This window comes from Anomalospiza imberbis, unplaced genomic scaffold, assembly GCF_031753505.1.
Source record: "Anomalospiza imberbis isolate Cuckoo-Finch-1a 21T00152 unplaced genomic scaffold, ASM3175350v1 scaffold_66, whole genome shotgun sequence".
NCBI lineage: Eukaryota > Metazoa > Chordata > Aves > Passeriformes > Viduidae > Anomalospiza > Anomalospiza imberbis.
In genome coordinates this window covers 394,283-420,391 of record NW_027100273.1, presented here as the reverse complement: position 1 = coordinate 420,391, position 26,109 = coordinate 394,283, and the positions used below count along the sequence as shown (strand labels likewise).

At 44.0% G+C, this 26,109-nt stretch overlaps 1 protein-coding gene across 5 annotated transcripts in view; it reads right to left on the bottom strand.

The window, feature by feature from the left end:
* The window catches only part of LOC137467520 (E3 ubiquitin-protein ligase NEDD4-like), an 89,543-nt gene that overhangs the window by 49,115 nt on the left and 14,319 nt on the right, over positions 1-26,109 (bottom strand). For 3 of the 5 annotated variants that reach the window (XM_068179004.1, XM_068179006.1, XM_068179007.1), the window contains exons 1-4: positions 15,281-15,361; positions 14,748-14,821; positions 4,101-4,182; positions 568-606 (exon numbers count right to left, since the gene is read on the bottom strand). In XM_068179004.1, coding sequence (XP_068035105.1) covers positions 568-606; positions 4,101-4,182; positions 14,748-14,821; positions 15,281-15,346 — 261 coding nt within the window. In that variant the 5' untranslated portion in view covers positions 15,347-15,361. Of the gene's footprint in view, positions 1-567; positions 607-4,100; positions 4,183-10,258; positions 10,336-14,747; positions 14,822-15,280; positions 15,362-26,109 lie in introns of those variants that run through there. The other 2 variants (XM_068179005.1, XM_068179008.1) reach the window with 2 other exon arrangements.

The window sequence follows — 26,109 nt, the reverse complement described above, 5'->3', positions numbered from 1 at the left end:
GTTTTGCAGTGGGGCTGTGCATTCCCTTTTCCTCAGATTTTAGATCTGTATTACTCAGCTGCAAAGCCCAGAAAAGCTGTTTGGTGCGTGTGTCCCAATCAGCATTCCCCATGACAGTGAGAGCTGTGCATGGAACATTCCACCGGTGGCACTGCTGTCCCAGAGCTCCCCATCCGGCTCCCCGGGCACAACTCCCAGCCAGAACTATCTGCCACATCAGCCCTCAGGCACCGCTCCAGGTTCAGGCTCGAAACACCCTGAAATTCTACCTGACCTGCTTTTGCGAAAGCTACAGCGGCACTAAAAGTCAGAACTCAACTGTTCTTCGGAAGAATATTGCGTGCAACTGAGTAGCAAAGTTACTGCCCTTCACAATTATATAACTGCAGGTTGGGAAACGGTTTCTAAGGAACCTGGAGCCAATTCCTGCTGAGCATTCCATCCCCTCAGAAACAAAACAGCAAGTACACCAGGGCAAGCAGGCCTTTGGAGTAAACATATAAACAAATTGAAAATAAGGTTAGCTGCACATGTTCTAATAATGACCGCAAATAAAGAGAAACTTACTCTGAAGTAAAACTCTTCATTCCATTTAGGGTTCAGTGTCTGTAAAAGAAATAACAATATTTACATCTAATGTTTAAGTTTTCTGGCGTGCAATTATAACAACATACATGAAAGTGACAGTTTTCTAGGGAAATAAAAGAGAAAGAAAAGCATGTAATAAAAGAAATTGAAAAATATATTGCCATCTAGAAATTTTCTATTGAGTAAAACAAATGTGGGAGGATATTTGAGTCAGATGATCCTACAATAGACATTAAATATAAATAGAATTTGATGATTAAAAGACAAATCATTGAGGACCTATAGAAATAAAATCTGTAGACATTTCATTCTCAAGATTCATCTAAACCCAGACAAGAAAAAAAGTATTTTTTAATCACAAAAGCAACTTTAGGGCAACAAGAATATGCTCAGATTTATACTGTGAAATAATAAAAAAAAAATTTAAAAAACAAAAACACCCCCAAAAAAACAAAAGTAAAACCAAAAGAAAAGGTTATTCCTTGGAATAGGTAAGATATTCGTCCAATGTCCTCCCAGCCCAAGGATTTTAATTTTAACAACCTGACTAAAATGCACAGAATAAATGTGCATATATATTGCCAGCTGAAGTGAGCTCAAACATGACATAATTAATTGATAATAAAGAGATGAGAACTACAAACAGTAATTTGGGCAATTCAAGCTTGAGCAAGTATGAAGACAATTGGACAATATGCCCAATATTTTTGTGCTCATGCCAAATCATTCCCTCATGCTCTCACACAGCAGAGATTTACGGGCAGAGCTGACAGGAAAAATTGGCTTTACACCCACGACAATTCTGTTCTAGCAGAGAAGGGGAATCTTGGCTGTTTTTCTCACTCCCCGCTATAGATCCAATAGATTCCTCATGTGCAGGACATGGGGGCTGACTATACTGCATCTCACTACAAAATGGGAATACAGGACCTCACGGCAGAGCAGGAAGTACTTCTTGAAAGAAAAGACCACAGTAAAGGGCAGGTGAGTCAATGACGGGAAGAGTAGGGATGGGCTTGTGGGCGCAGAGAAACTTTCAGCTTTTTTCCCTGAAGGAGCACAATGTATTCAGTAAAAAATAAATTGAATGGAAGCAGTAAGGAAAACAATGTCACATTTTAAACACTTGTATTCATCAAATGCTACTGCAGTTGCCAGGAGAGGGGACATACAATTTACCAAACAAAGCACTGGCTCAACTCGGGTTTTGAGGGCACTACTGCCCATTGATAATCCATTAATTCCGAATGCTGCTTAACCACACAGTTCAGGGACATCTGATGGACGAGGCAGCAGAGTCGTTGGCAAATGCCTGGTAACTCACAGAAATCTGTTCCACCTTTACAGGTCCCACTCTTAGTGGGCCGAGTCAGAGAGTGCAAACTTACCTGAGTGCCAGCAAAGAGGAAGGAACTGCAGGAATAGCTCCATACAGGACATGAGCAGGGAAACAATAACACAAACTCAACCTCAGAAGAGCTACATCCTAAAAAGGGCAAGTGCTGCACACATAAAGGACTGCCAGGAGTCAAGCTGAGCTAAACCTTCCCTGGGTATTCAAAAAAGGGTTTTCATTCAACCCCACACAGAAAAGGAAGACATAGAGAGAAATGATGCTCCTGAACACTGGAGCTCAATGGGGAGACTGGGTGTTCTCAGAGAGGGAAAACTATTTTTAATACGGGAAAGGCAGAAGTCTTTGGAGCTCAGTGCAGTCAAGGTGGAGAAACTGAAGAAACTGGATAATCTTCATTTGAACTTTTAAATTCCAGCAGGTATTTAAAGAACACACTGACCACATTACAGGATCAAAGCCAGCAAACAGCAAATCCAGCTTTCCCTACTTCAGAGAGAACCTTTTCAGCAGGGCATTCCAAATACAGCTCCAAAACGAAGTACAAAGCATTAATCAAACCTTAAAGCTGGGTTAACTATGGAGGGAGACAAATTGAAACAAAAAACCTCAGAAATTGAACCCAGGTAGGTCATGCCACATGAGGCTGACATTCTTGTGGTAACTTTATTTTTTCAGAGTAAGAAAACAATGTGCATTTAACCCCTTTGGCTGTAATGAAGCACTTCCAGAAGCACAGTCCAGCTGTGCAGTAGGATACAGATCAGACAACGCACAGGACATGGAAAAGGAAAACGAAAAGGGGACGCTGGAGTTCCTTCTCTTGTCCCAGAAGCACTCCTGCAAGGCAGTGCTGCACAAAGTTACCCATTCAACTGAGGAACACAAAAATTAGAAGAAAAATGAGAAACTTGTGAAAGGTTAGACACAGTTACAGAGCTGAAGGAGGTAACTGCCAGTCAGTCATTCCTCAGATCGTCTGTACTCGGTATTTTTATAATGATTTTAACTCAAAACTGAGATAAGGTAATGATGTTTGCTATTTACAAAAGAGAGAGATGATTGCAACTTGCACAGGGAGAACCCTGCCTTGAGATGAAATTTAACAATTCAAAGCAGAAATTACCAACTAGAACTTTCCAACATCTGAGTTAATACCACTATTACAGAAATGACTGAGAATGTCTGGGCTTTAATTGACAGTGAGAAGAAACAGTGAAAAAAGGCAGGTGCAGTCCTGGGAATGAAACAAGCACTAATGGCTAACCAGGAAGTCTTTGAAAAATCCCTTTTCCACATCAAACATGCCCTGGTTCTGGGACAAATTCTGCTTGGATCTTCCACACCACTAGGATTCCACACTGGCTTTCTCATATCACCGAATGTCCTGATTTTAGAACCTCACCACTGCAGTTCATGTTTTCAATAACAAAATTCTCCCCACTATTCTGTTTTGCAGCCATGATTTCAACTGAATCCCTGTTGATTCTAAATATCTCCATAAAAAAATGACAAGTCATTATCTTCCCTTACGTTTCATAGAGCTTATGACTACTTTCCTCTCTGCCACCAATACCAGTAAAATTAAAAAAAAAAAAAAATCCTTACAAAATCTTAGGGTCCTGATAATGACAAATATCCCCGGGTGGAATTTTGTTTGTGTGAACTAAAATTGAGAAATTAAATAAAACTCAATTTTGGTTCTAATTAAAAATGTAACAAATCCCGAGCTTTTCTTACAGCATATCTTCTGTCATCCAGTTGTTTTAAATTCCCACATTAGGAAAATATTTTGAAAATGGGAAATTTTGAAGAGAATGATTGTTTTTGCTAAAAGTCACATAAATGATAATTAAAGCAGAATTTCTCAGTCCTTTATTTCAGCCATGTCTTCCATTGAAATATGAATTTGAAAAAAGAATCTGTGAATGGTGCAGCCAAGCTTTAGCGAACAATATGCAACATTAGGTGCTGTCTCCAGGCCAGACACACTGAGGTGCAGGCACTTGTTCTCAGATTTTGGTTAGGAGACAACCACATTATCCAGTTGCTAGACATGTATGTGACGACTTTAATTAGCACTGCATTATGTTATACAATTGTGTTCAGTGTTCTTAATCCTTCCAAAGCCATGGAATTAGAAAGAGTATGTACGTACCTTTTTGATAGTTTTTGTCTGCACAAGAGCAAGTTCTCTGTTCTCATCTGCTACATACAAGGAAAGTTTCACATACGGGTCACTGCAAAAAAAGACATCAGATTTAATGGCCTACAGTTGTACAGCCAAAGAGCATTGCAGAAGGAACTTTTCACTTAACTGGGTAACAACAGCACCTCCAAACACTTTTGGTGGAATTGTCTTCAGTGAAAGCTCAGAACTCTAGTAAGCTACTGACACATTGAAATTGAATGTTTGAATGTGCTCAGTTAAACCCTGCCCACAGCAGCAGAGATCATTCATTCCCTGCAGCTCTGTTCCCCACTGGGGGCAAGAACTGCTGGCTCCCACACAGCTCCTGCCCACAAGCATGCCCGTGGCACTCCATTCAAACCAGGCAGGGAAAAATGGGAGCCGAGGGGTTTGGAAGAGACTGGCTGCAGCTAACCCCTGGAGGCAGACAGGAAGTGCAACAGGAGTAACTTTGAAGCAGTGGTTATAATTGTTTTGAACCATAAAACCAAGCTGCACAGTATCAGCAGTGATTCAGACACACAGGGCAGAGAGCAACCTGCTCTAGTAGAAGCTGTTCCTGCCCACGGCCGAGGGTGGAACTGGATGGTCTTTAAGGCCTCTTCCAACACAATCCATTCCACAGTTCTGTGCTCTAAACTGGGAGGAAGAGCATCCTGCAGGAACAGATGAACTTCACACAGGTACTATGTCAGGAGGTGGAACTGGAGCAGAGCCTCTGCTTGAAGCAGAGGAATGGGTGCCTGAGTAAAACCAGGACCCTGACCTGCTCTGGTGCTTCCCTCTCAAGGCTGCAGCACACTCTGCTGGATGATGAGCCAAGGTTTCTTGAAAGCATCAACAAGAGACACTCACAATACCACCAGACACTCAGATTTACCAACCAAGTCATTCAAATGCTGATACTTTTTGAATTTAAGGAACTATGTTGGGGCAGTATCACTACAGAACAATCAGCGCTTGCGTGTTCATTATACTGGATGTTCTATGTATCGAATATAAAATGCCACAAAGGTGGAAACAAGAATAAACAAGACATCTTGTTGGGCTCCTATCAGTAGATGCACATAAATGTATCTACTTAATCTGCAATTAAATTCAGCATTAAACACCAAGGTTTAGAAGAAAGCAAAGCATCATTGTGATTATAAAGAAATGCTGGTGCTGCTTTGAATTGCCTGATGTACCGTGCTAATATTTACAGGTATCCTCCCAGATCTGAGTTATCAATCCATACTTGGGCAATGCTCTTCTCAGGAACCCTTAGACATACTGCAATTTTTTAGTGCTAAAAAGCCCTGGATGATTCTTCTGCCTAGAGAAAATGAAAACTGTGGCACAGTGGCAAAGATTATTTTTTTAATCTATTTCTATTTTTAAACCTAGAGAATAATCAAGTCTATTACAAATTTCAGTAAGGAAATTTTGCCTTTACTGAACAGACTACTGGCATCTCTGCCTGCGACAGAGTAAGTCAGACTGAGCTGTGCAGCCAAGCTCTTGGTCCTGAAGGTGAAGCTGGAGTTCACCCGAACGATTGGATACCTGAGAGTGTTTACTTACGTGCATTTGTTTACTTAAAATGAACACATAGCTGGAGGGAGACTGGAGACCAAGGAAAGCTGGCACTGCCCCAAGTGGAACTGTCTCACACAGCCCTGCACTGTGGCCACTTGCTCTGCGCCCCGGGTGGCCCACCCCCAGTGGCACACCAGCTCTGCACAGAGCTTGCATGGGAACACAGCACAGAAGGGGTTCCAGCTGAAGGCAATGGGCCACGAGGAATACAGAGGTCCCTTCCCAGCCCCAACAGGCCATGGGGAGCACAGAGGTCATCCACAGAGTCAGACAATTCTTCACACTGCAGTTACAGGAGCTCTTAGTGACCAGAATGCACCTGATTAATATTAAAATTCTTATGTTTGGAAGTCAGTAAATAAAAAGCATTGTAAAGCTTTTAAGAAACGTATTAGTTAGAATCAGGCTCAGATTCCAACAACCAAATAAACAGTCCAATTTGCAAGTGCCACTAACTGAGCAGCTCCAGGTGAAATGCAGGGGTCTGTACAGCCCCAGTTGTCCGGATCCTGCTCTGTGGCTGCCCCGCAGGTAACACAACCCGTGCTCCTGGGATCCACACAGCTACCAGGGAAATGAAACAAGTACAGAGGAAAACAACACACACCAGCTGACACTTCCTGGGGAGCAGACATTGTAATTGAACTAACTGGTGAAGGAATCAGAGAATGGGCAAAGAATGGAAGAAGGCAGAACCCCAATTAAGAACATAACTACAGCAGCAAAACAAAGTAACTGGGATCCCAGAGAACACACACTACATGTCAAAGCAGCAGTAGAAACACTGAGGGAACTTTACAGTGGTTAACTGCATCCCGAAAACCCAGCTAACAGCAAGTATTCCAGATAAACGTGGCACCTTTGCAAGGGAAAAATCAGTACCAACACGGAAGATCTATTAGACAAAAACATGAACAACAGTAAAATTGAAGGAAACTTGCAAAGGAATGAAATACAGCATCTGGTCTGTTATAAGTCACTGGAAAACCTACCCACAAATTGGAATGAAATGGACATGAAAACAAGCAGTAAAACACCAGATTCCCATCTCACAGCAGTGTCTGCAGATGTGTTAAAGGAGGAAATCCTGATGATTCAGGTGACAGAAAACAATAATAAATGGGACACCTGCTGAGAGCACAAAAAAACCCCAACATATCAATCAGGTGAGTTTGGACAATGCTCTCAAGCACTCTTGGGATGTTCTTTGCAGGGCCAGGAGCTGGTCGATGACAGACTGATGGTCCATTCCAACTCGACATATTCTATGGTTCTATGAGTCTAACTTTTTTGAGCACAGGAGGCAGACTCGAATCAGCCTGGAGCTGTACCTGCCAGATATTCTCACCCTGAAACTGACTGATTAAAAAGAAGGGGAGATGGGGATTAAAATGAAATAGTGCTTTCTTGACTTCCCTCAGGCAGACTCACTCATTCCTCAAGAAAGCACTATAAACCCCCTTACAGCACTCCTGGAAAGCACCATTCCAAGTGGAGCATTAATACTTTCATTGTGCTCTAAAAGCAAGTGGAAAACAAAGCAGCTCGTCCCACAGCTCCTTGTGAACACCAGTCTCAGCCCTGAACTGCTGATTTGCATCAGGATTTAAAAGGGCACGCTGGAAAAGCTTAGGAGCGTAAGTGACACTGGATGAGCAGAATGAAGCCCTTCCACTCACACGGACAACATCATATGCCTGACATATGGAACTAACAGTTCTGACCTTGCTAGGAAAACTCACTGCAGAGGTCACTTGGAGGAAAAGTACTGGGCTCGCCTGGGGAAGAGGATAAAAGATTGAATGTGGAAATGTTGCAAAACAGAAAACTACAGGTAGAAAACTTTCTCTACATCAATTTTTACACTAGTACCAGTACTAAAATGCCATCTTAATGAAACCTGCAGCACAACAAATTGGCAGTCGTGGACTGCTAGGAATCTGTTAATGTAGGAAATATCCCAGTGGAATTTACACGGTGTTCTGGTAGAATCACTGTAATACCAGAAAATGGATACAGGAAATGAACTGCAAGCCTGGAGCCCGGGGACACTACAGATGGCCAGCCCATGCCCAGAGTTCCAGCGGCAGCACTCAAACAGTACTGCATGCACAGGGACACCAGGACAGGGACACAACAGACTGACAGAGAGCCACCCGATGCGGCGAGGCCGCTGTGCCCAAAAGGTGACCCGGCTGTACCGCAGTGATAATAAACCTACATTTAGGGCAACAAAGAGAAATTTCAAAGGACCAAGTAGTGTTTAAAAGAGAAATGAGCCCAGTCACCACCATACCAGTGACTGGAGATGACAGGGAATTGATTTGTGAACACCTATCTAAAATGCTCCTCGCTACAAAATCAAAAATGATTAAAAGCATCAAATCTCATCTATCCAAACACGACTGGCCAAAACCTAAAGAGAACATCAGCGCCTGCCAAGATCAGGAGAACCTTGAAGCTGGTAACAGTTCTCTAGAGAATAAAAGGGAATCCTAAGAAAACTATGCTAATAATGAAAGTTATATTAATCATAATCACAACTTAGTACAAAGAGAGTTTGGCAGAACAACAGCCATCAAAACAATCTGAGGTTTCAAGAAATCCTTTTCCTGACCTCAGGAATCCCTCAGACATCCAGAATTACCTATTTGTCATGGTTTTGCCAACTGGCAGTATTGGGCATTTTCTTAAAGCTCAAGCAACTGTAGATATATAATTATCTTTCATTTGAATCTCAGCATGAAAAGGCAAGCTTCCAGCTCTTCTAGAGGACAACAAAAGCACTGATGACTTAAAAACTCCAGCAAAAAATCTCAAGGAAGATCAGCCTCCTTTAAAAATCACATTACTTTTAGAGCAGTGTGAAACTGGGGCCCATGAACAGTGTCCCATTTGTTCACTTGAGTCTGGAATCGCATTTGCTCTATACTTTTGAAACAGTTTTGAAAGCAAGTCTCAAAGTAGCTTCTACCAGTGACATGATGTATTATTTGCTTATTTTAAGCTCTAAAAGAAGGGGGTGGAGAGCACAGGCACATATGAAAGAACAATGGAACTACTAAGGCCTACATGGCTCTATTTTTATTTTAAAAGCTGAAACCGCCTCCCCACATATAAAATTTAGTAACACTTGTTATGCAAGTGTGTGAACGCCAGGCTTGTCACATGCAGGAAAACTTTGCATTTCAAAATAGCCCGACTAGTTTCCTTTGGAACAGTCTTGCACAAGATAATTTTGCTTCTGTAAGAAATATAGAACCATTCCCTTTGTGCTGCCCCTTTTCTGCCTCACATATCTGAAAGAACTGATCAAGAGCTCCTGTACTTCTGGCTGCAGAAATACCAGCACACTCCAGCATGAAGGCAGAGAAGCCTCTTCCTCAAAGCCACATCCCTGGTCTTGAGGGGATCACTATTTGCCATTCCCTTTTCCCAGCCCCTCACCCCATCCAAGCTACCTGCACGCTCCTCAGCGGAGGTATACACAGAACATCATCCTTATTGTGCCTCCTCGTACTCCTAAGTCAGACAAGCTGAATGTTTCAACAACCCCAAAATGACCACCTCCAGATTTCTGTCAAGAACAGCGGAAGACCCGAGGCCACCTCCTCCCCACGGGACTGGGACGGCTGAGGGCTCTGGGCTTGCCTGCTCTGGGGATCCTTCCACCTGCAGGCAGGTACGGAGGCAGAGGTGCCCAGTACTCAGCGCTGCGGGAACCAACCTGCTCTGCATGGACACTGGTAAATCCGCACACTGCGGGCTCTGCTAGGGGAAATGTGCTGTTACACACGACATGCCTCCAGGAACGCCACTTACAAATTCAGATCAGTAACATACACCGTCTTCAAAAACATTCATCTCAATGAGTCTCCACAAAATTATGGGAGTCCCCTGGATAGCAGTTAACGTCAGGGCTGAAAAGCAGGTTATGCTTGGCAAGAGGAAATTCCGTGAACCTGGAAATGTTTTTCAGAATCATTTAAACACACTTAGAGTAACTCTCTCTGTGCATGTACTTAGTGGAGCTTAAAAAACTCCAAATTTTTTTTTTAATTCCAGTGTTTTGTTTAGTCACTTTTAGATCCAAAGAAATGAGGGAAACAAATTCCCAAAACATGCATCATCAAAGAAGATTAGAATTATAATGAGATACTTCTAACCAGGTTTTACGGAGAGCAGTAAAAACAATGTTCTAAGGCAGAACCCCTTACAGTCGCTGTCATTTTATCCCAATAACCATTCCCCCGGTGACTTTCCCAACTCTGGCACAGTAAGGAGAAGTACAATAAGATACACAGCAATTAACTACAAGAAATACTCCAGAGCACACTGGCTGTGTTTGCTCCCTGGTTTTATTTCAGCACAAGCCTTCTGGGTTTCATCTTTCTGCCTGTATTGAGTAACATCCATTAAGAGTTTTCCTCAAAGAGAAGGAAGATTTTGACCCCACTGTCATACAAGTCTCACGTCCTGTGACACAAAGTGTCCAATCACACAAGGATAAAGGAACACCAGCTTCTGAAAAGAAAACACAACCTTACCTTACCCTTCACCGCAAAGCCAAACTTGCAATCCATTGTGCCTAAGCATCCCAAAATCTCATTCCTCCATACCAAATCCCAGAGTCATTTTACAAACCTCCGATCTCCCTTCGAGTGTTTTATTTTGCAAAGAAAGGCTCACACTTCTGACTCTAAAAGAAGTGCAGCAAGGCTTTACCGAAGAGCTGCTAGAGATAATGACTCACATCATAGACAGCTGTGAAGAAGTGCCCGTGGGTGAAAAAAGGAGTTAAAAATTATACATCAAACCCCACCTCCAGTGTCTCCACCTTCCTTTACCATGTTATGTTCTAATAAAGGGTAACAAGATGGATTCCATTCGTATTCTTGCTCTCTTGGAAGTCTCCCAGAGCATAAAAATATTTTAATCTGCCAAAACAGATGGAAGTGTAAATATGGGGTTTTTTTTTTCCTCCCTGAGGCCATTTTTTTTGCAAAGGTTAAATGAATACTCTAACAGAATATGCATACATCAGCCCTTGGAGCTGAGGGGCTGATGTATGCATAGATCTTCCTATGCCATTTCACACTCCCAAAATATCTTAACAAGTTCCAAAATCCAGCGGGGGTGGAGAAGCAGAGAGAGAACTCCATGACACCTGGCTTTTGGAAGATAAAAGCTCAGCACAGTAGCTCTGCCTTAAATATTTAAAATCAAAATATTTTCCTTAGATGATTTTATTGACGTGTCCCTTTTTTCTTTTAAAGATACCAGATTCAGGTAAACTCACAGATCACAGTAGATAGCAGGCAGGGAAAGCTGAGGAGCTGAATACAGAAGCTTCCTTTCTTCAAGTAACAAGAAACATTATATGTTTCTGTATTTGTACAAAGAAATTTTTCCATTAAGCAATTATCTGATGAGAATTATTTTTCACTACGACATTTTAACTGTCAGGAATTATCACCAAGTCCTCTTATCAAGTAGCAAGACCACATCCTCGAAAAAGCAGCATGTCTCCATGTAAAGCTCCTGAGATATATACCCAGTGCATCCTAAAGACCATAACATGTAGAAATGGGTAAAAACCTGCTGACTTTGTGAAAAACCTGCACGCCTAATTTGGTCGGAAGCCATCAGGTAGCGGTTCGCGCGGAAAGTCTCTGGTGCCCTCTGCTGCCAGGCACAGCCCCGGGCTCGCCGGCAGCGGGCGAGATCCAACACCCGCGCCGACGTGGAGGGTACACTGATACCCTGTGCCCACACCCGGCAGCCCAATATTCATTTCACACACCTGTACGAGCATCAGCATTACGGTCCCACAAACAAAACTATCGATTATCCAGCATATTTCTGATCTCTCCCCGTGCCAGCACCCCTCCTACACTGGCCACACCTGCAGACAAGGCCTCCTTCCCAGGTAGGCACACACACAGCTGGCTCGGCAGCCAGCAGTGACTGCGCTCACCTCAGCATCTGCCCGCGGCTGCTCCCTGCACCCCACGGCTTTTATGGGAGCACACTTCATTCCACAGGGAAAGCACAAGCCACGCGTGCTTGCTGGTTTCCTTCCCTTCCCACACAGTTAATAACATTTCATTTCCACTACACTGGAAAAACTTCCACTGCAAATCAGCTAGAAAAAGGAAAAGGCAACAACAGAGTACGAACTCTCCCCTACTTGAGCAACTGCCCTCTAGTCAAGTGGCTCTGGGAATTCGGTCGCAGGTCTGTTCCACCTCCGGGGCCTCCCTCGGCCAGGACACACACGGCACTCTCCCTCTGGCACACATGCAAATGCTGAAGAGGCATTCAGGAGCCAGGTTATTTTTTTAATTGTTTGATTAATTTATGAAAGCAACTCTCTTCAGTGGATTTGTCTCTGCCCATCGGGGCAGCCATCGGTGGGAGAAGGGGAACAGGCTGTTAGCCAATCCAGTTCCAAGGCAGTACACGTGCTGGGGAGATAGCTCCAGGGGTACAGCTATCACCACAGTTTTTCCAGTAGTTACAACCAGATAGACCATAACTCAAAGCAGACTAGAAAAGAGATAGCAGACTTAAAAGAACAGGTACAGGGCAAACACCTGCCATCTTTGTCACCTGCAAAGCCACAGCCACATGTGCTCTCCTCCTATCATGAACCCCAGTGACAGGACACATGAATAAAGAATTCAGCCACATTTCAAGCAGTCTTGCTCATAAAAGGAGTATACAGCAGGACTTACAATCCTACCAACAGCCTGGAGCCTGCCTTCCCCAGCTCCATCATGGATCCTGGACACACGAAATCAAACCAGAAAAAAGGCTTTTCAGGAGAGCAGGTAAAAGCAATAAACCTAGAGGCAATCCATAACTAACTCCTATGCCATTAGAAGCACTGCTCCCTGACAATGAAATCATCTGCAATTTTAACTGAAAAGCACCTCAAATTTTCAACTTCCAGACAGCCACAATTTTCACTTACTTCATGATTTAGAAGGCAAAATACAGTAGCTAATGCACCCCATCAGCTGTATCTTTATGGGACACATACAACGGGAGTTCAGCCAGTACTTGGATTCTTGTATGAAATTTATTAAGACACTTCAATTAAGAAGGAAGGAAATAAATGTCAAACATTCACATATGCAAGCTGACACTAAATTCACAAAATCACAATCTGCAGTATCTACAGCTCACCATCAGTATGTATCACAGACTTGTAATTTTACAAGGCAAAACAGAAAGCAGGTTACAGACCCTCACTTACATCTACACTAACCAGCCTCTTGTGCCCACCTCCACTGCACCTATGTGGATGAAATGCCCCACATTTAACCATCACCACGGGGTGCTCCACACTTACTAATCCACTCTGCATTCTAGTTGCTCTGTGTCATTGCAACTGTAATTCCATACATTTTTGAACTATTAGGAGAATCGTAGGAAGCTAAGAGGTTGGAAAAACCCTCTAAGATCACTGAGTCCAGCATAAATCCATGTCCCCAAGTGCTACATCTAAATGGCTTTTAAATCCCTCCAGGGATGGGGATTCCACCACTGCCCTGGGCAGCTGTGCCAGGGCTGGGCAGCCCTTTTGGGAAAGACATTTTCCCTAATACCCAACCTAAACCTGTCCTGACACAACCTGAGACCCCTTCCTCTTGTCCTGCCCCTTGTTCCCTGGAAGCAGAGCGCGACCCCCACCTGGCAGCACTTTCCTGTCAGGGTGTTGTGGAGAGCAAGGTGGTTTCCCCTGAGTGTTCTAAGATATCCTTACTTGCTATTAAAATGTTTTCCTAAGTCAAAAAGAGCCCCAAAAGAGCAAACTCAAGAGCACTGAGATTTCTTTACTGTTAAAATCCTCAGAAGTACAAGCTTCTCCAGTGCTCTACACTGTAAGAGGCTTTCCTTATATTTAATCAAGAAGGAAATGGCTTTTGGACTCTGCAAGCCCACAGGCAGTGTTTTATAATGGTAGAGTTGATTAAAAAAGGACAGAACAACCCAGTGAGATGCAAAACACAACGTACACCTTGTAGCTCATCCTTCACAGTCAGGCAGGAGCACGGTAACTGCTCTGCCCCACTCTGAAGCCCTGCACAGCTCCACCATGCAGAGGCACAGCAGCTGCTGGGGTCGCAGCTCTGCAACACCAACGTGTTTCAAATGACTGTACGTTAACTCATTTGGGAGATTAAAACAAAAGCACATGCGGGGAAGATGTTTTTAACTCTGTTTATATGGAAATCCTACTGACTTGAGACCAATTTCCTTAAAATATGTTAACGGCCACATCAATAGGATTCAGTACTAACTACACTTAGATTTAACTTCATGCATTTTGAAAGATAAAAGTTATGCTGCTTATGGTCAGCATCAAGAACTGTTCTTCAAAACAACACATTTGGAGAAAGAAAATAAAAAAACTTTGACATACCATATTCTGCACACAGCTACCAAAGGAGTGCTTGTTGCAAATTTCACCCAAAATACTGAAGTTGATTAAACTTTTAATTGCTGTTTTCATGTAGTTTTAAGCTAGATACACAAGCTAATGAATAACTTGTAAGCATCATTAAATAAATACAGGAAAACCCACAGGGAGGCTCATTCATATATTAAGAAATTAATCATTTCAATAAAAGCTGAAATTGGATGCTACCAATTTCAAACAGATAAAACCCTTCTAAGTAGATTGGAACATTTGCAGTAGAGCATTTTGTCATGCTTAGGCTTAAGAGAGCAGGAATGTCAAGCCTGAATTAACCTTCAGAAAAAGAAAATTACTGGGTTTGGGTTCATTTTAGCTTCAGAACCAGCTTCTCCCCCCCGCTATTACCTGGCTGGGTTCTGCAAGCCTGGGCTTTGAGCTGCTTCCTGTGCTCGCAGAGCGGAGGGAAGGAGCGGGCAGGAGCAGCCAGAGCTGCAGTAACAGCTGTGCCAACGCACACCCAGCACCTGCAGGGACTGCAGCCCTCGCAGGGCCCTTGCCCTGACAAGCTGAGCATGTTCCAAGGATCACAGGCGCTGCGCAGCACCCACCTGGCTCCAAAGATGTCTTTCTTCGCCAGATCAATGCCAGAAACCACCTTCACCCTGAGGATGCGAGACTCCTCCTGCGACAGAAAAGAAAGTGGGTTTAATGTTTATTCTGTAGGCCAGTTTGAAGATCAGCAGCTGGCAAGAGGTTAGCAGATAGCTAACCTACGAGTGTCTCCTAGGGAGGATTTGGAAGGCTTATCTGAATCCAACATGAGGAGTATTCGACTCCAGTCAGAGCTGTTAAGAGTTCAATAAAGGCAGAGTAAGAGTAGATAACAGTAGTAACATCATAGCAATGATACTGTAACAATACTAGCAATAAAAGTAGAAGAGAATTTGCTGAACAGGGCCATTTCACATCCTGAGTGATCCATATGCCACAAATTCATTCTGCATTGACACTGAAGCTCTTCAAACACAAGGGAAATTATTTATAACATTTTAGTAATGAGGGAATGTCTGTAGTGCAAAAATCGAGGATGCACAGCTTAAAAACAAATACTTAAAAAGAATTTTTAAGCCTGTCTCACCACCTTGGTGTATGTGGAGAGCTCAAAATCAGCGTTCACTGACAGATGGCAAGTCCTGCAGATGCACATCACTGGAGCATCAGCCTGTTTATCACTTCACTGCATGAAGCGCCTGAGGAACATCAGTAAAAATGACCTTTTTTCACTTTGTTTTTTTCACCCCGTTTGAGCAACACAAAGAGGCGACCAAAATAAAACCTGGAAAGTCTTCTACAGAAACAGGTTCTGCAGTCCCCCATATCAGTGATACCTTCTCTCCTCTGATAAGCCTCCCAGAGCTGCAAGATACTGGATTCAATTACAGTAACTTGAGACTCTGTTCCTTGAAGCCTGTTCAGAAAACAATTACACTTTCCCACAGGTTTCTCCTGGTCTGTTTGCTTTACGCAGCTGAAAGCCAGACACAGCTTTGTGTCAGCTGTCTTGGCACAGATTTTTCCAACTGTGAGGAAGGTCAGGACCAGCCCCAAAGTAAAGCCATACCTGGGCAGCCCAACTCACCCCTCTGCAAGGAGGCACAGACAGGGATGAGAAAACAACAGCACCATTGAACCTGTCTGCAGGGCGAGTTCCACGCTGGCACATGTCCTGACCGAGGAACTGAGCTGCAGCAAACAACACCTGAGACACAAATCCTTCCTGTAAACCTGGTGTTTGGTATTCTCCCCAGCAGCACTTAACACCGCAAGGTACTTTCTAATTAGGGAACAGGATTTTTTTCCCCAAAAGAGCCCAAAGCTTACCTGAGAGGCGAACAAAACAGCATGTGAAAAAGAACAATTCAATGGACTCACATTAGTGGGTATTAAAGGTTTTTGTCTACGTACCGTGTGCCTGGTTTTCTAGAGCAGTTTTAATATACAAAAGGCTTGCAAAACTTGCAAACTGTGATCAAGATAATTCCTCAGTAAGAGAAGACAGCACAGAAAAATCCAAGCAAGAACTGAGCAAGAACTGAGACTGTTCAAACCTCACTGAAGTAGAAGGAGAACAACAAGTAGACAACTAGAGGAGAAGTTGCAATAGTTGTTTCTATATTAACAGTGTAACTCAAATTCCCTCTAGCAAAGTCCAACATCAACTTTGCTAGAGCAGCATCTTCCTCCTGCACTGAGGGCACCTCTGCATATTAACTGATTCAAAAGAAACCAAAGAAAAACACAAACAAACAAGCAATCCCCCCACCAGCTTTAAAAGAGAAAATAATGCAAGAGGAGGTCCCGCTACTGGATGATCTCTAATTGAGTTTTGCAAGATACAGAAGATGATGCTCCAGAGTCTAAACAGATTCTCAAAAACCTGAAGGGTCACATCCACTTTAAGGATCCCAGAAGCTCCTGCAAGGAGCTTCTCAGCCTCTCCTCAATATTCCAATTTAACAATCAGAACAAGTGCTTTTGCAAATGCTTGTTCCAATTTTCATAAGCATGAAATATGTATACATGTATATGCAATGTTAAAAAAAAAATTAAACCACCTCCTCAGTTAGTGATGAGGTCTACCATATGTACTAATTTTTGCTGACTCCTTGTATCGCAATTTCGTCCTCCATTTCCAAGTGTGCTGTGTCTAGGTAAAAAAGGAGTTAAATTATTACAGCAACAGCGAGGTGATCTCACCTCATTGTCCACCAAAAAATCAGATAAAGGATTGCTTGGCTGGGCACAGCCTGAGACTCACAGAGTACCAATTACCTGATGCAGGTTTCCACCCAGCCCTCTCTGAAAAGACTCTACAAGAAAATTAGGATTTTGGTTGGTTTTTGTTATAAACCCAGGGCACAATGACAGAGGTCACTAGCCACAGAAAAATTCTGCGTGAGAAGACCCAGGATCCAAACCCCAAATAATTAAGGGATCCCCAGCACAAGGAGAGACTAGGCTAAGGAGACAGACTGGGAGGATTAAGAAGAAGTGGGGATCTGACATGGCAGACAGTGAGGCTGAAGGATAATAAACATGCAGCTGCAGTCCTAATTTCCAAGTAAACAAACAAGAGCGAGCAAAGCAGGGTAACAAGGCTGATCAGAGACACAGCACAGCTCTGAGGGACTCGAGTCAGGGAACCAGGTACACGCACGGCAGGAGCAAGGCTCCCTGGGGAGGGAACGGGAATGAGGGCCTCCTCCAGCACCCGTGGCTGACCGACCATGGACACCCTGCTGGACTCTAAAAAGGCACTTGCTTAATTAGCCTGGCCGTATCTTAAAAAGGAAAGAGATGCCAGAAGCAATGGTGCAACCGTGAGGTCTCCCAGCTGAACAGCTTCAGGTCCCACGTGAACTGACACTACTGAGCATACACTCACTGTCCACACCACAGCCTGATCCACACAAAAGCTGCAGAGCACAGTTTACTAGCAGTTAAGTATCCTGACTGAAAGACTTTCATCAGTGATCAATCACCTAGCAAATTCTTAAAGAGCAATTTCCCAACACACACTCCCATCTTCTGGCAAGACTATCCCATACCCTTTGACTCAGCAAGCAGTGGAGGCAACTGCACACTACAGGACAGAATCCTGGGATACTCCTTCCCTCTTCCAGCACCCAAGAGGCCAGCACCCACCCTCATCCGCTTATCATCCCACCCCATCCTTCCATGAGCAGCCAAATTCTCCTCCTTGCAACATCACAGAGATCAGGAGGCAGGAAATGGCAACCTGGGAACAGTTAAGTGGAGACAAGGCTTCAGAAGTCACTTGCCACTTGAGTTGCCATTTGCCAAGGAAGAATCTTTGGTTCTGCCCAGAGCTGAAATTACATAGCAGAAAGAAATACTTCTCTGCTGATGAGATTAAACTACATTCACCTTCTGTGCAGGAAGTGAACACCTGCCTGCAATTTTTGTGTTCCACTGAATTCCCTGTGTTTTGCAAAGCACATATCCTAAGCTGCTTTTTGAAGCATAGCTGGAAAGAGAAGTTCAGATCACCCCCCAGAGACATTTTCCTATTCTATTTCAACCTTGTCTGGAGCATGCTGAGCCTGGAAGGAGCTCCAGGTGCTGCCATTCCCTACCCTGGGTGGCTCCTGCTTCCAGAGGCCAGGCTGTGCTCAGCGCAGCCCCAGAGCTGATGCTGCAGTTCCATTCCCGCCTCGCTCGGGTTTGGCACCTACAGTGCAGAGCACAAGCGGGAATTCCAAGCAGTGCCATCCTGAGCACTGTGACTCAATCCATTGGCAGGCTGCTGGGAATGTGAGGCTGTGCGTGCAGGTGGGGATGGCGGTGGGGCTGGGAGCATTTTGGCAGCTCCCTGTGGACATTCCGGCAGCTGTCCCTGCCCACGCTCCTGTCCTGCCCCCAAACACGGCCTCCCCAGCTGCTGCAGCATCCTGCCCTGCAGGGCCTGGTTACCTATTAGTGCTGAGCTCCACTGCGCCTCACGTCCACACCGACTTCTGCTTTGTCCAATCATTAACATGACGTTTATGTATTCCTGCCTTCCCAAAACATGTCAAAGGTTACAGAGTTCTCCTCTCTGCTGAAGGATAACCTCTACACAGGTTCTGCTCTCTTAGCCGCAGTTCACAGTGCCATTTCAGAGCACTCAGCTTATTTAGGTGGAACCAAGCTGTGCAACTGGAAGCCTAATATAGATCAAAACCCAGACTTCATCAACAGTGAACAAACCTCAGTTCACATCAGAAAATATGAAGGAAAACAGATGTATTTCCAGATTTAGGAGACTTTCGTATGTATATTTATCTGTATTATTCACATTTTGTTAGTTCTTTGTTAAACACACACCACATTCACTTTCTCCAGTTGCTCTGGAAAGCCTAGTAATTTCTAAGACCCATTAAAGGACTCACATCAAGAAAACTTATTAAGTTCTCCCCTTGGATGAGTAAAATACCCTGGAGCTGGGGAGTTTAGAGAAGAGCTGTGACAGCAGAAGAATGAGGGCCAAACACAGTGTCCTGAGCTGCTTTCTCTGCCACAGCCAGGGTGAAATGCTGCCTGTTCAAAGGGTGATCCAGATGACACAGCTCAGCCAGCACCAGCTACACTGACATAGAAGTGCTGTAAAACCAACCTGAACAAACTTTGCAATGCACATCTGTGTGTTCTGGATGCATAGAGAAGAAAGCCACAGCAATCCAGCCCGGTGTAAGAAGGAAAGCTGCAGATGTCAACTTCCAAAAGGACGGGCAATCCCATGACACATGTAGCATACGCATTAAGAGAACAGCCTGAAATAACAATCGATGGGGGTATAAAATTAGAAGGCTGACTCGTTTAAATGAACAGACAAGTGTGAAAGGCACAACGGCTGGATCAATGCAAACCAATATTTGAACAGCTGTCACGCAGACCAGGAAGCTCAAACATTTAACGTGTTTTTCCAAAGGTATATAAAACCGTCCCCGAGTCAAACGCCCCGAGGTGGGCAGGTTTCCGCCCCTATTTTCTGAGCCGCACGCAGCCCGTGTGGGATGCCAGGTGTCCCCCTGCAGTCACACCACAGCCTTCGCGCCGGCACCGAGAGCTGCACTTACCGCGGACCCCCGCGCCAAGAGCTCCGCCAGGCACCGCTGCTCGCCCAGGCACCGCTGCTCGCCCAGGCACCGCTGCTCGCCCAGGCACCGCTGCTCGCCCAGGCACCGCTGCTCGCCCAGGCACCGCTGCTCGCCCACACACGCGGAGGTTCAGCGACGGCGGCAATAAATGACCGTCGCCAAGGCAACGAGGGGAAAGGCCAGCGAGCTTGGGTTTCACCGGGAGAGAGCTTCACCTCACCTGAGTCACGGCGGGGAGTGTCGGTTGGATTCAGTTTGGCTCTTTTTTTCCCTACTCTCTGCATAGAGACATTTTTGATTCCAGCCCACGATAGGCGCCAGCGAGGTAAATTTCCACTAACTGCGAGGAGAGAAACCAGATCCCACTGGAATGTTACCGGCACGTCGAGACTCTGTGAATCTGGTTTCACCCACTGAGCACCTCATCTCTAGTTTCATTATATCTGAAAGTTTGCAAAACATAACATACTAAAAGATAACAGATCTTTAAGTTAGTGTTTTGATGGCAAAACAAATCCAAATGGAAAAGACAACAAACCTTTAATTCAGTGTTTTAACTGTGGCACTTCTGGCTTCCTGAATGAAAACTACACACACACCGCTGCTAAATCTCCCCATCTGTGGGGGGAAAATCAACTAGGATCTGCAGTTCCAAAGCCAAATCAAGTATGTGTCACCTACTTAAGGGCCAGTGTTGGCCACAGCAAGCCTAGTAACCATGTTAGGCTTCTCCTAAATCTCCCAGCAACTGAAACCAAGTTCAAGGGCAGAAGAGTTGAGCTGATTCCTACCTTGATTTAGTGGATTAAACCAATCCACATATGGCTGAGTGGAAAAAAAAGTGCTTTAGGAAGCAATTCCACATCACCCTCTTGCAGAGGGTATTCCCAAATTGGCTTATCCTGTTCTGACTGGCACCTCCCTAACATCAAACAATGCTGGGCAGCCCAAGAAGGAGAATCCAAGTGGGGTGTCCTGTCTGACAGGTTGTCACGATCACCCTCAGGAAAGGCAGCTGAGAGTACCCCAAGGAAACAGCTCAATCTCTAAGGACATCACAGTGACTTTCTGAAGGCCATAGCAACAGAATGTGGAAAGCCTCCCTATAATTCCTGCAATATCTTACTAATCTTGAAATTGTCAGTGGCAATTTTGTCAACAGTGTTTGATAAAATCTCAGTTGTGCAATGCAAACAAAACCACGCACCAGGGCTATGACCCAAATCTCCACTCTCCTCCGCAAGTTCAGCACAGAAAACAAACTTAAAAGGTCACTTGGTTGCAACTCATCTGGCTCAAGAAGGGACATTAAAATCTCCTTTCAGCTTCACCACACACAGCCTAGGAACCCAGCTCAGAACTTTGTCCTTGCATGTGTTCATCACACTCCTCACCAAATCCCAGAGTAAATCAAACTGCGCCTTTTCTTACCCACAGAGTTCTCAACCCTCGCTGCAGGATGCAATGTATTTGTAAAAACCCCATTATTTTCTCCACAGATCGGAAAATTAGAGCAATAAACCTAAAAGCTTTTGGAGAAAAGAAGGCAGTACAGTTTGGATCATAAAGACCCTCCCGGCTGAAATGCACTGGTCAGTTCATGGAGCATACCTGGTCCTCCAGAGCACTCCTGGCCAAGCAAGGATTCTCACGTGGAAGGAATCATAAAATGAAGCAAACACCAGTAAGCATTAAAAGAACTGCAGAGGTTGGAGAACTATGGTATTCATAAGCTCACACAACAGAAAAATAGTAAATGTTTTACAATAGTGATTTGGGTCCTATTTCAGACCTCTAAAGAAAGGGATTATATTATTGTTTTCCTTGGCTGGAATGGCACACTCAGCAGAAAAAACACCATGTAGATTTTAATCAAGGCACAGGTTTGTCTTAGAGGGACATTATAACAATGCTGTTCTTCCATGGGGACAAACCAGCAGAGAAGAGCACACAAAGCTGGAATGAGCAAGCTAGGACAGACACCAGGAGTGGTGCGTGGGGATCAAAGGCGACAGTGACAGTCACACTCACATCACTGACAGTGCATAGGACCAAGAGTCCAGACATCCAGCCCAGTGCTGGAAGCACACCATTAACAAACAGGCTCAAACCACACTTCTGCCCTCCTGAAAATCTGCTTACAAGGTATTTTTACCACATGTTTTAAAAAACTAAGTGTTCCAAGTGAATTGTGATCTATTTTTATAGAAACCCACTGAACTCCATGCAGTTAGGTATACTCAAACAATTGTAGCAAGCATGTTGAACCAGGCCACCAGTGAGCTTTGGAAATACCGAAGAGGATGTAAAAGAATTTCCATTTAATCGACCTGCTGCACAAAACTTATTTATCCTTATTTACCTTTCGGACCTGTTTATATCATTAAAAGAATTCATGTAAGCAAAACATTGTTTTCTGCACAACCTCATTGACACTCATCCAGTGTCTCATGCAGCAACCACAGAATCATTACAGTTGGGTGAGACCTCCGAGATCACCACGTCCAACCTTCAACCCAAACCCGATACCACAATGCCCACTAACACCCGAAGGGCACGAGGGTATATTTGCTCAATCATCTCTACATGCCATGCATTTACAGTCTAGGAAATTCTCTTTCCAAAAGAAACTTTGATCTGCTTTTCTCTGGAGTAGACAAGAAGAGTGTTTGATCTTTGGTGGGAGCAGAGAAAAAGAAAAGCCTTTGGTACGTGTTGCTATTAAAAACCTGAACAAAGCTTTGACTGGGAGTAACTGGTGCCATTTGCAGCAGTCTGTGACCTGACAGTGACTCTCCTAAATGGACTTAAGTTAAAAAAAAAAAACCCAAAACAAAAAAAAAAAAACACCCCAAAAACCACACCCAATCTTGATATTGCATGACAGACCAGCACCAAGACCATCTGCATCCAAACTGAACATTTACTGTGAATTTCAACAGAAAATTCCTCTAGAATCTGACAGAACTTCTTTTCCTTCCCTCTGGGGAAACAAAAACCAAACTGATCAATTAAAACATCAAGGTTTTATTTAAACAAGTACAAGTAAATAACTACATGGTAGTTATTTGCACAAACTACCATAAAACAAAGGAATGATGATTCTCTGTGTAGGATTTTGCCAGTGTCAGGTCACTGGCCCTGACACTGACAAAAGAACAAGGCAGGTTGGTTTCATTTCAAACCCTCATTATCCTCAGGTCAGGGCCCACACGGTTCCATTACTTTCCAGCAGCACTTCAAAACTTACTAGGCAAAAGAGAACCACTAAAAAGCCATGTCCCCAGTGGATGTCTGACAACCTTGTCCAGTATCAAGAAAGGGTCTCAATTCCCAGTTAGCAGCCTGCAGCAAGGAACCACAGAAGGACCTGACAGGAGGACTTGCTTTCAAAGCAGCTGCTCCAGAACAACACAAAGGTTTTTACCTTTCACTAAATGAACTTCTGATACATTTATATCTTAATTATGAAAAAAAAAAAAAAAAAAAAACAAAAAAAACACAAAAAAAATCTTGAACTGGTGTTTTTTTGATCTCATGAGATGCACTAGGCCCTTAACATTCAAACTTTTAAAAAGTGAAAAATTATGCCTTACACTTCATACAATGATCTCCATTTTTCCTATGTGAAATGGCACACAAATCCAGTGTGACGCTGTATTTTAGACAATCGGTCTCCACAAAAATCCACCGACGTATCCAGAAGCCTCCATCGGCGCGCAGCAGACATACCCACTCCCCGCCCGAATTCAGCAGCGAAGTTACTCTGGTTGATGCTATTCCCAACTCGGGGCCAGGCTGGGCGGGGCTCGGAGCAACCTGATCCAGTGGAAGGTGTGGCAGAGCACGCAAAGCTCCCGTTTCAAACAGGGGAAGTTGAGCTGCATTCACTCCAGTAGCCCAGCCAGTTGCCAACGGATCACACCAACATGTTTATGTAACCACAATCTATATTCTTGTTAGATATTTAATGATTCCAGACCATAAACCATCAGTGGCTGCACTATTTAATGACAAAACACACATTCAATAAAACCGTAATCCAACAATAAACTCTGATTGGAGGCTCCTTTCTAACCCAGATAACTCCAGGATCGAATCCATGGCACACACCCACAGCCCAGAGCCGCACCACTGGCTGTTTCACCTGGAGAAAAATGAGACAGGGAGCTGCTAAAACAGGCTTTGCTGGAAAACCTTGAGAGCAGGAAAACGATGCCAACTGACAAGAAAACGCCAGTGTCACTCTTAAAACCTGAAACACCTCTGAACTTCTTCAGCCTCAGAAAGACACAAGGCTCAGGAATCCCGTGAGACAGACACAGCCAGCGGGGACACGCCAGGCTGGGAGAAGCGTTTGCCAGAGGGAAGAGCTGGTTACATTGCAATTACTTTGGGACACCAGAACCCACAAGTCACCTCTCTTAACAGTGTCTGATGCGAGGCAGTGCTCGTTACTGTTCCACAGAGGCTGGAAAAATGGATTTACTTGTGCCGCAATGGGCAAAGGGTGCTGGGGGCAGAAGCAGAGAGGCTGAAGGAGGTGGGTTTGCTCAGACTGGAGAAGGCAGTAACTCCTAATTCCTGTGGATCACAGCCTGACATCTGCAGGGAATTCAGCCTGTACTTTTCACTTTTTAGCTGTTGTAATAGCTTACCTGCAGTAGCTTTAGCTCAGAGCAGAAGTTGGGAATGTCAGTTTCCAGAGACACTTCATTTTCTGACACAGTTTGTTTTGTTGCATGAATCATCCTATTATCCAACCAGAAATTAAATTAGATCTTCCAGCTCTTGGCTGCAGTTAATAATTAATGTTACCGTATGAGTTTCCAACCTCCCCTGGTGAAAAAATTCTTCCAAGCACATTAACATTTCAACGAGTGGTGTTATCAGTCACTCCAGCAGTTCACTCCTTTGGCTTCTCTTCCTCATCTTGATCAAGTTTATTTTTTTAAAGGAATAACAAGTCATAGCCTCTAGCAGCACCTCTTGTCCACTAAGGCTTTGCTCCCCAGGAATTTCACATCTGGGGAAAGAATCACTCCATTACAGCTTCTGCCCAGATTAGGTGGGGGAAAACAGCCACTCAAACCAGTGAAAAGGCCAAGTCAATGGGGAAGGGATCTGCTCCCACCAGAAACATCTTTTGTCAGGCTTTTGGATCCTGCTTGTAGTCCTGCTGTTTCCAACCTACTTGCACTCCGTGTTCTACCTCCTTCTCCCCCTTCCTTTCCTGCTCACTTTACAGCAGCCCTTGACAAAGCTTTGACTCTTTTTGCTCATTATGAGTATTTATTTGTCATATAAATGGATAGCCTAGGGCTAGTAGGCTCTTCCACCTGAGAACTGGTATCTCACAGAGAAAACTTTTCATTTACTAATCCAGGCTTAAGGCTGACTAGATTTTGGCAATTGAACAGGGGCAAGCACAGCCCCTCCTGGCTGGAAAGACAAATCCCACTGTAGAAGTCTTCTTCGCTTCTTCTCCAGTGCATCCACTGACATACAGGGATATGTTATGAACAGCCAAAGGTGAGAACAGAATTTAAGGTCGTGTGAAAAATAATTTGAGTGAAAAAAAAAAAAATATTAACAAGAATATGCCCAATGCAGGAGACTGAGTAATTCAGCTGCAGAAGCTCTCTCCGATGCATACATACATTGAAGGTGCTTTTGAAGAGGAAGAAGAGTAGGTACTATCTTAATTTAAAGGCATTTTCTTCTTTTAATGGAATATGCTTGTCTTTTACACACTGTAAAAGAACAGACTAAAGAAAAACAAATACAATGATAGTGATACTGGGTGCTTTTTTGGTTTGTATCAGTAATTTCTGCATATATACTGATGGTGGAAGGCTTGGAAGGATTTCAGGGAGGGTTGGAGTGTTGCTTGCATTGGTTGCTGGATTTGGAGTGGCCGTTTGTTTTGTTTTTTGGTTGTATTAATTGTTTATGGGAAAATCCTTCAAAATTTGTGAAATTCTATCAATAAATGGATTGTTGCTGGACCAAGCTCAGAGATTAGCTCAGTCACTTGTTCCCAAAATGGTCCTTGACACTGACTAGACTAAGAAACACTCATTAAAATATTCACCACCCATTATCTAAAACAAAGGCTGCACTTTGTGTCCTGCCAGGCATTCTGGATGCAAACTGGGGCTCGATGCCCCAAACAAAAGGCACATTCAGAATCCATGTTTTGCAGAAACGCTGCAATAGGGTCAGTCATTAGCATCCCCGAGCAGGACCTTGTCCCGGGGAAGCACAGATACACGTTCCTCAAAGAGGCAGAACAGGAAGGGAGCAGAGG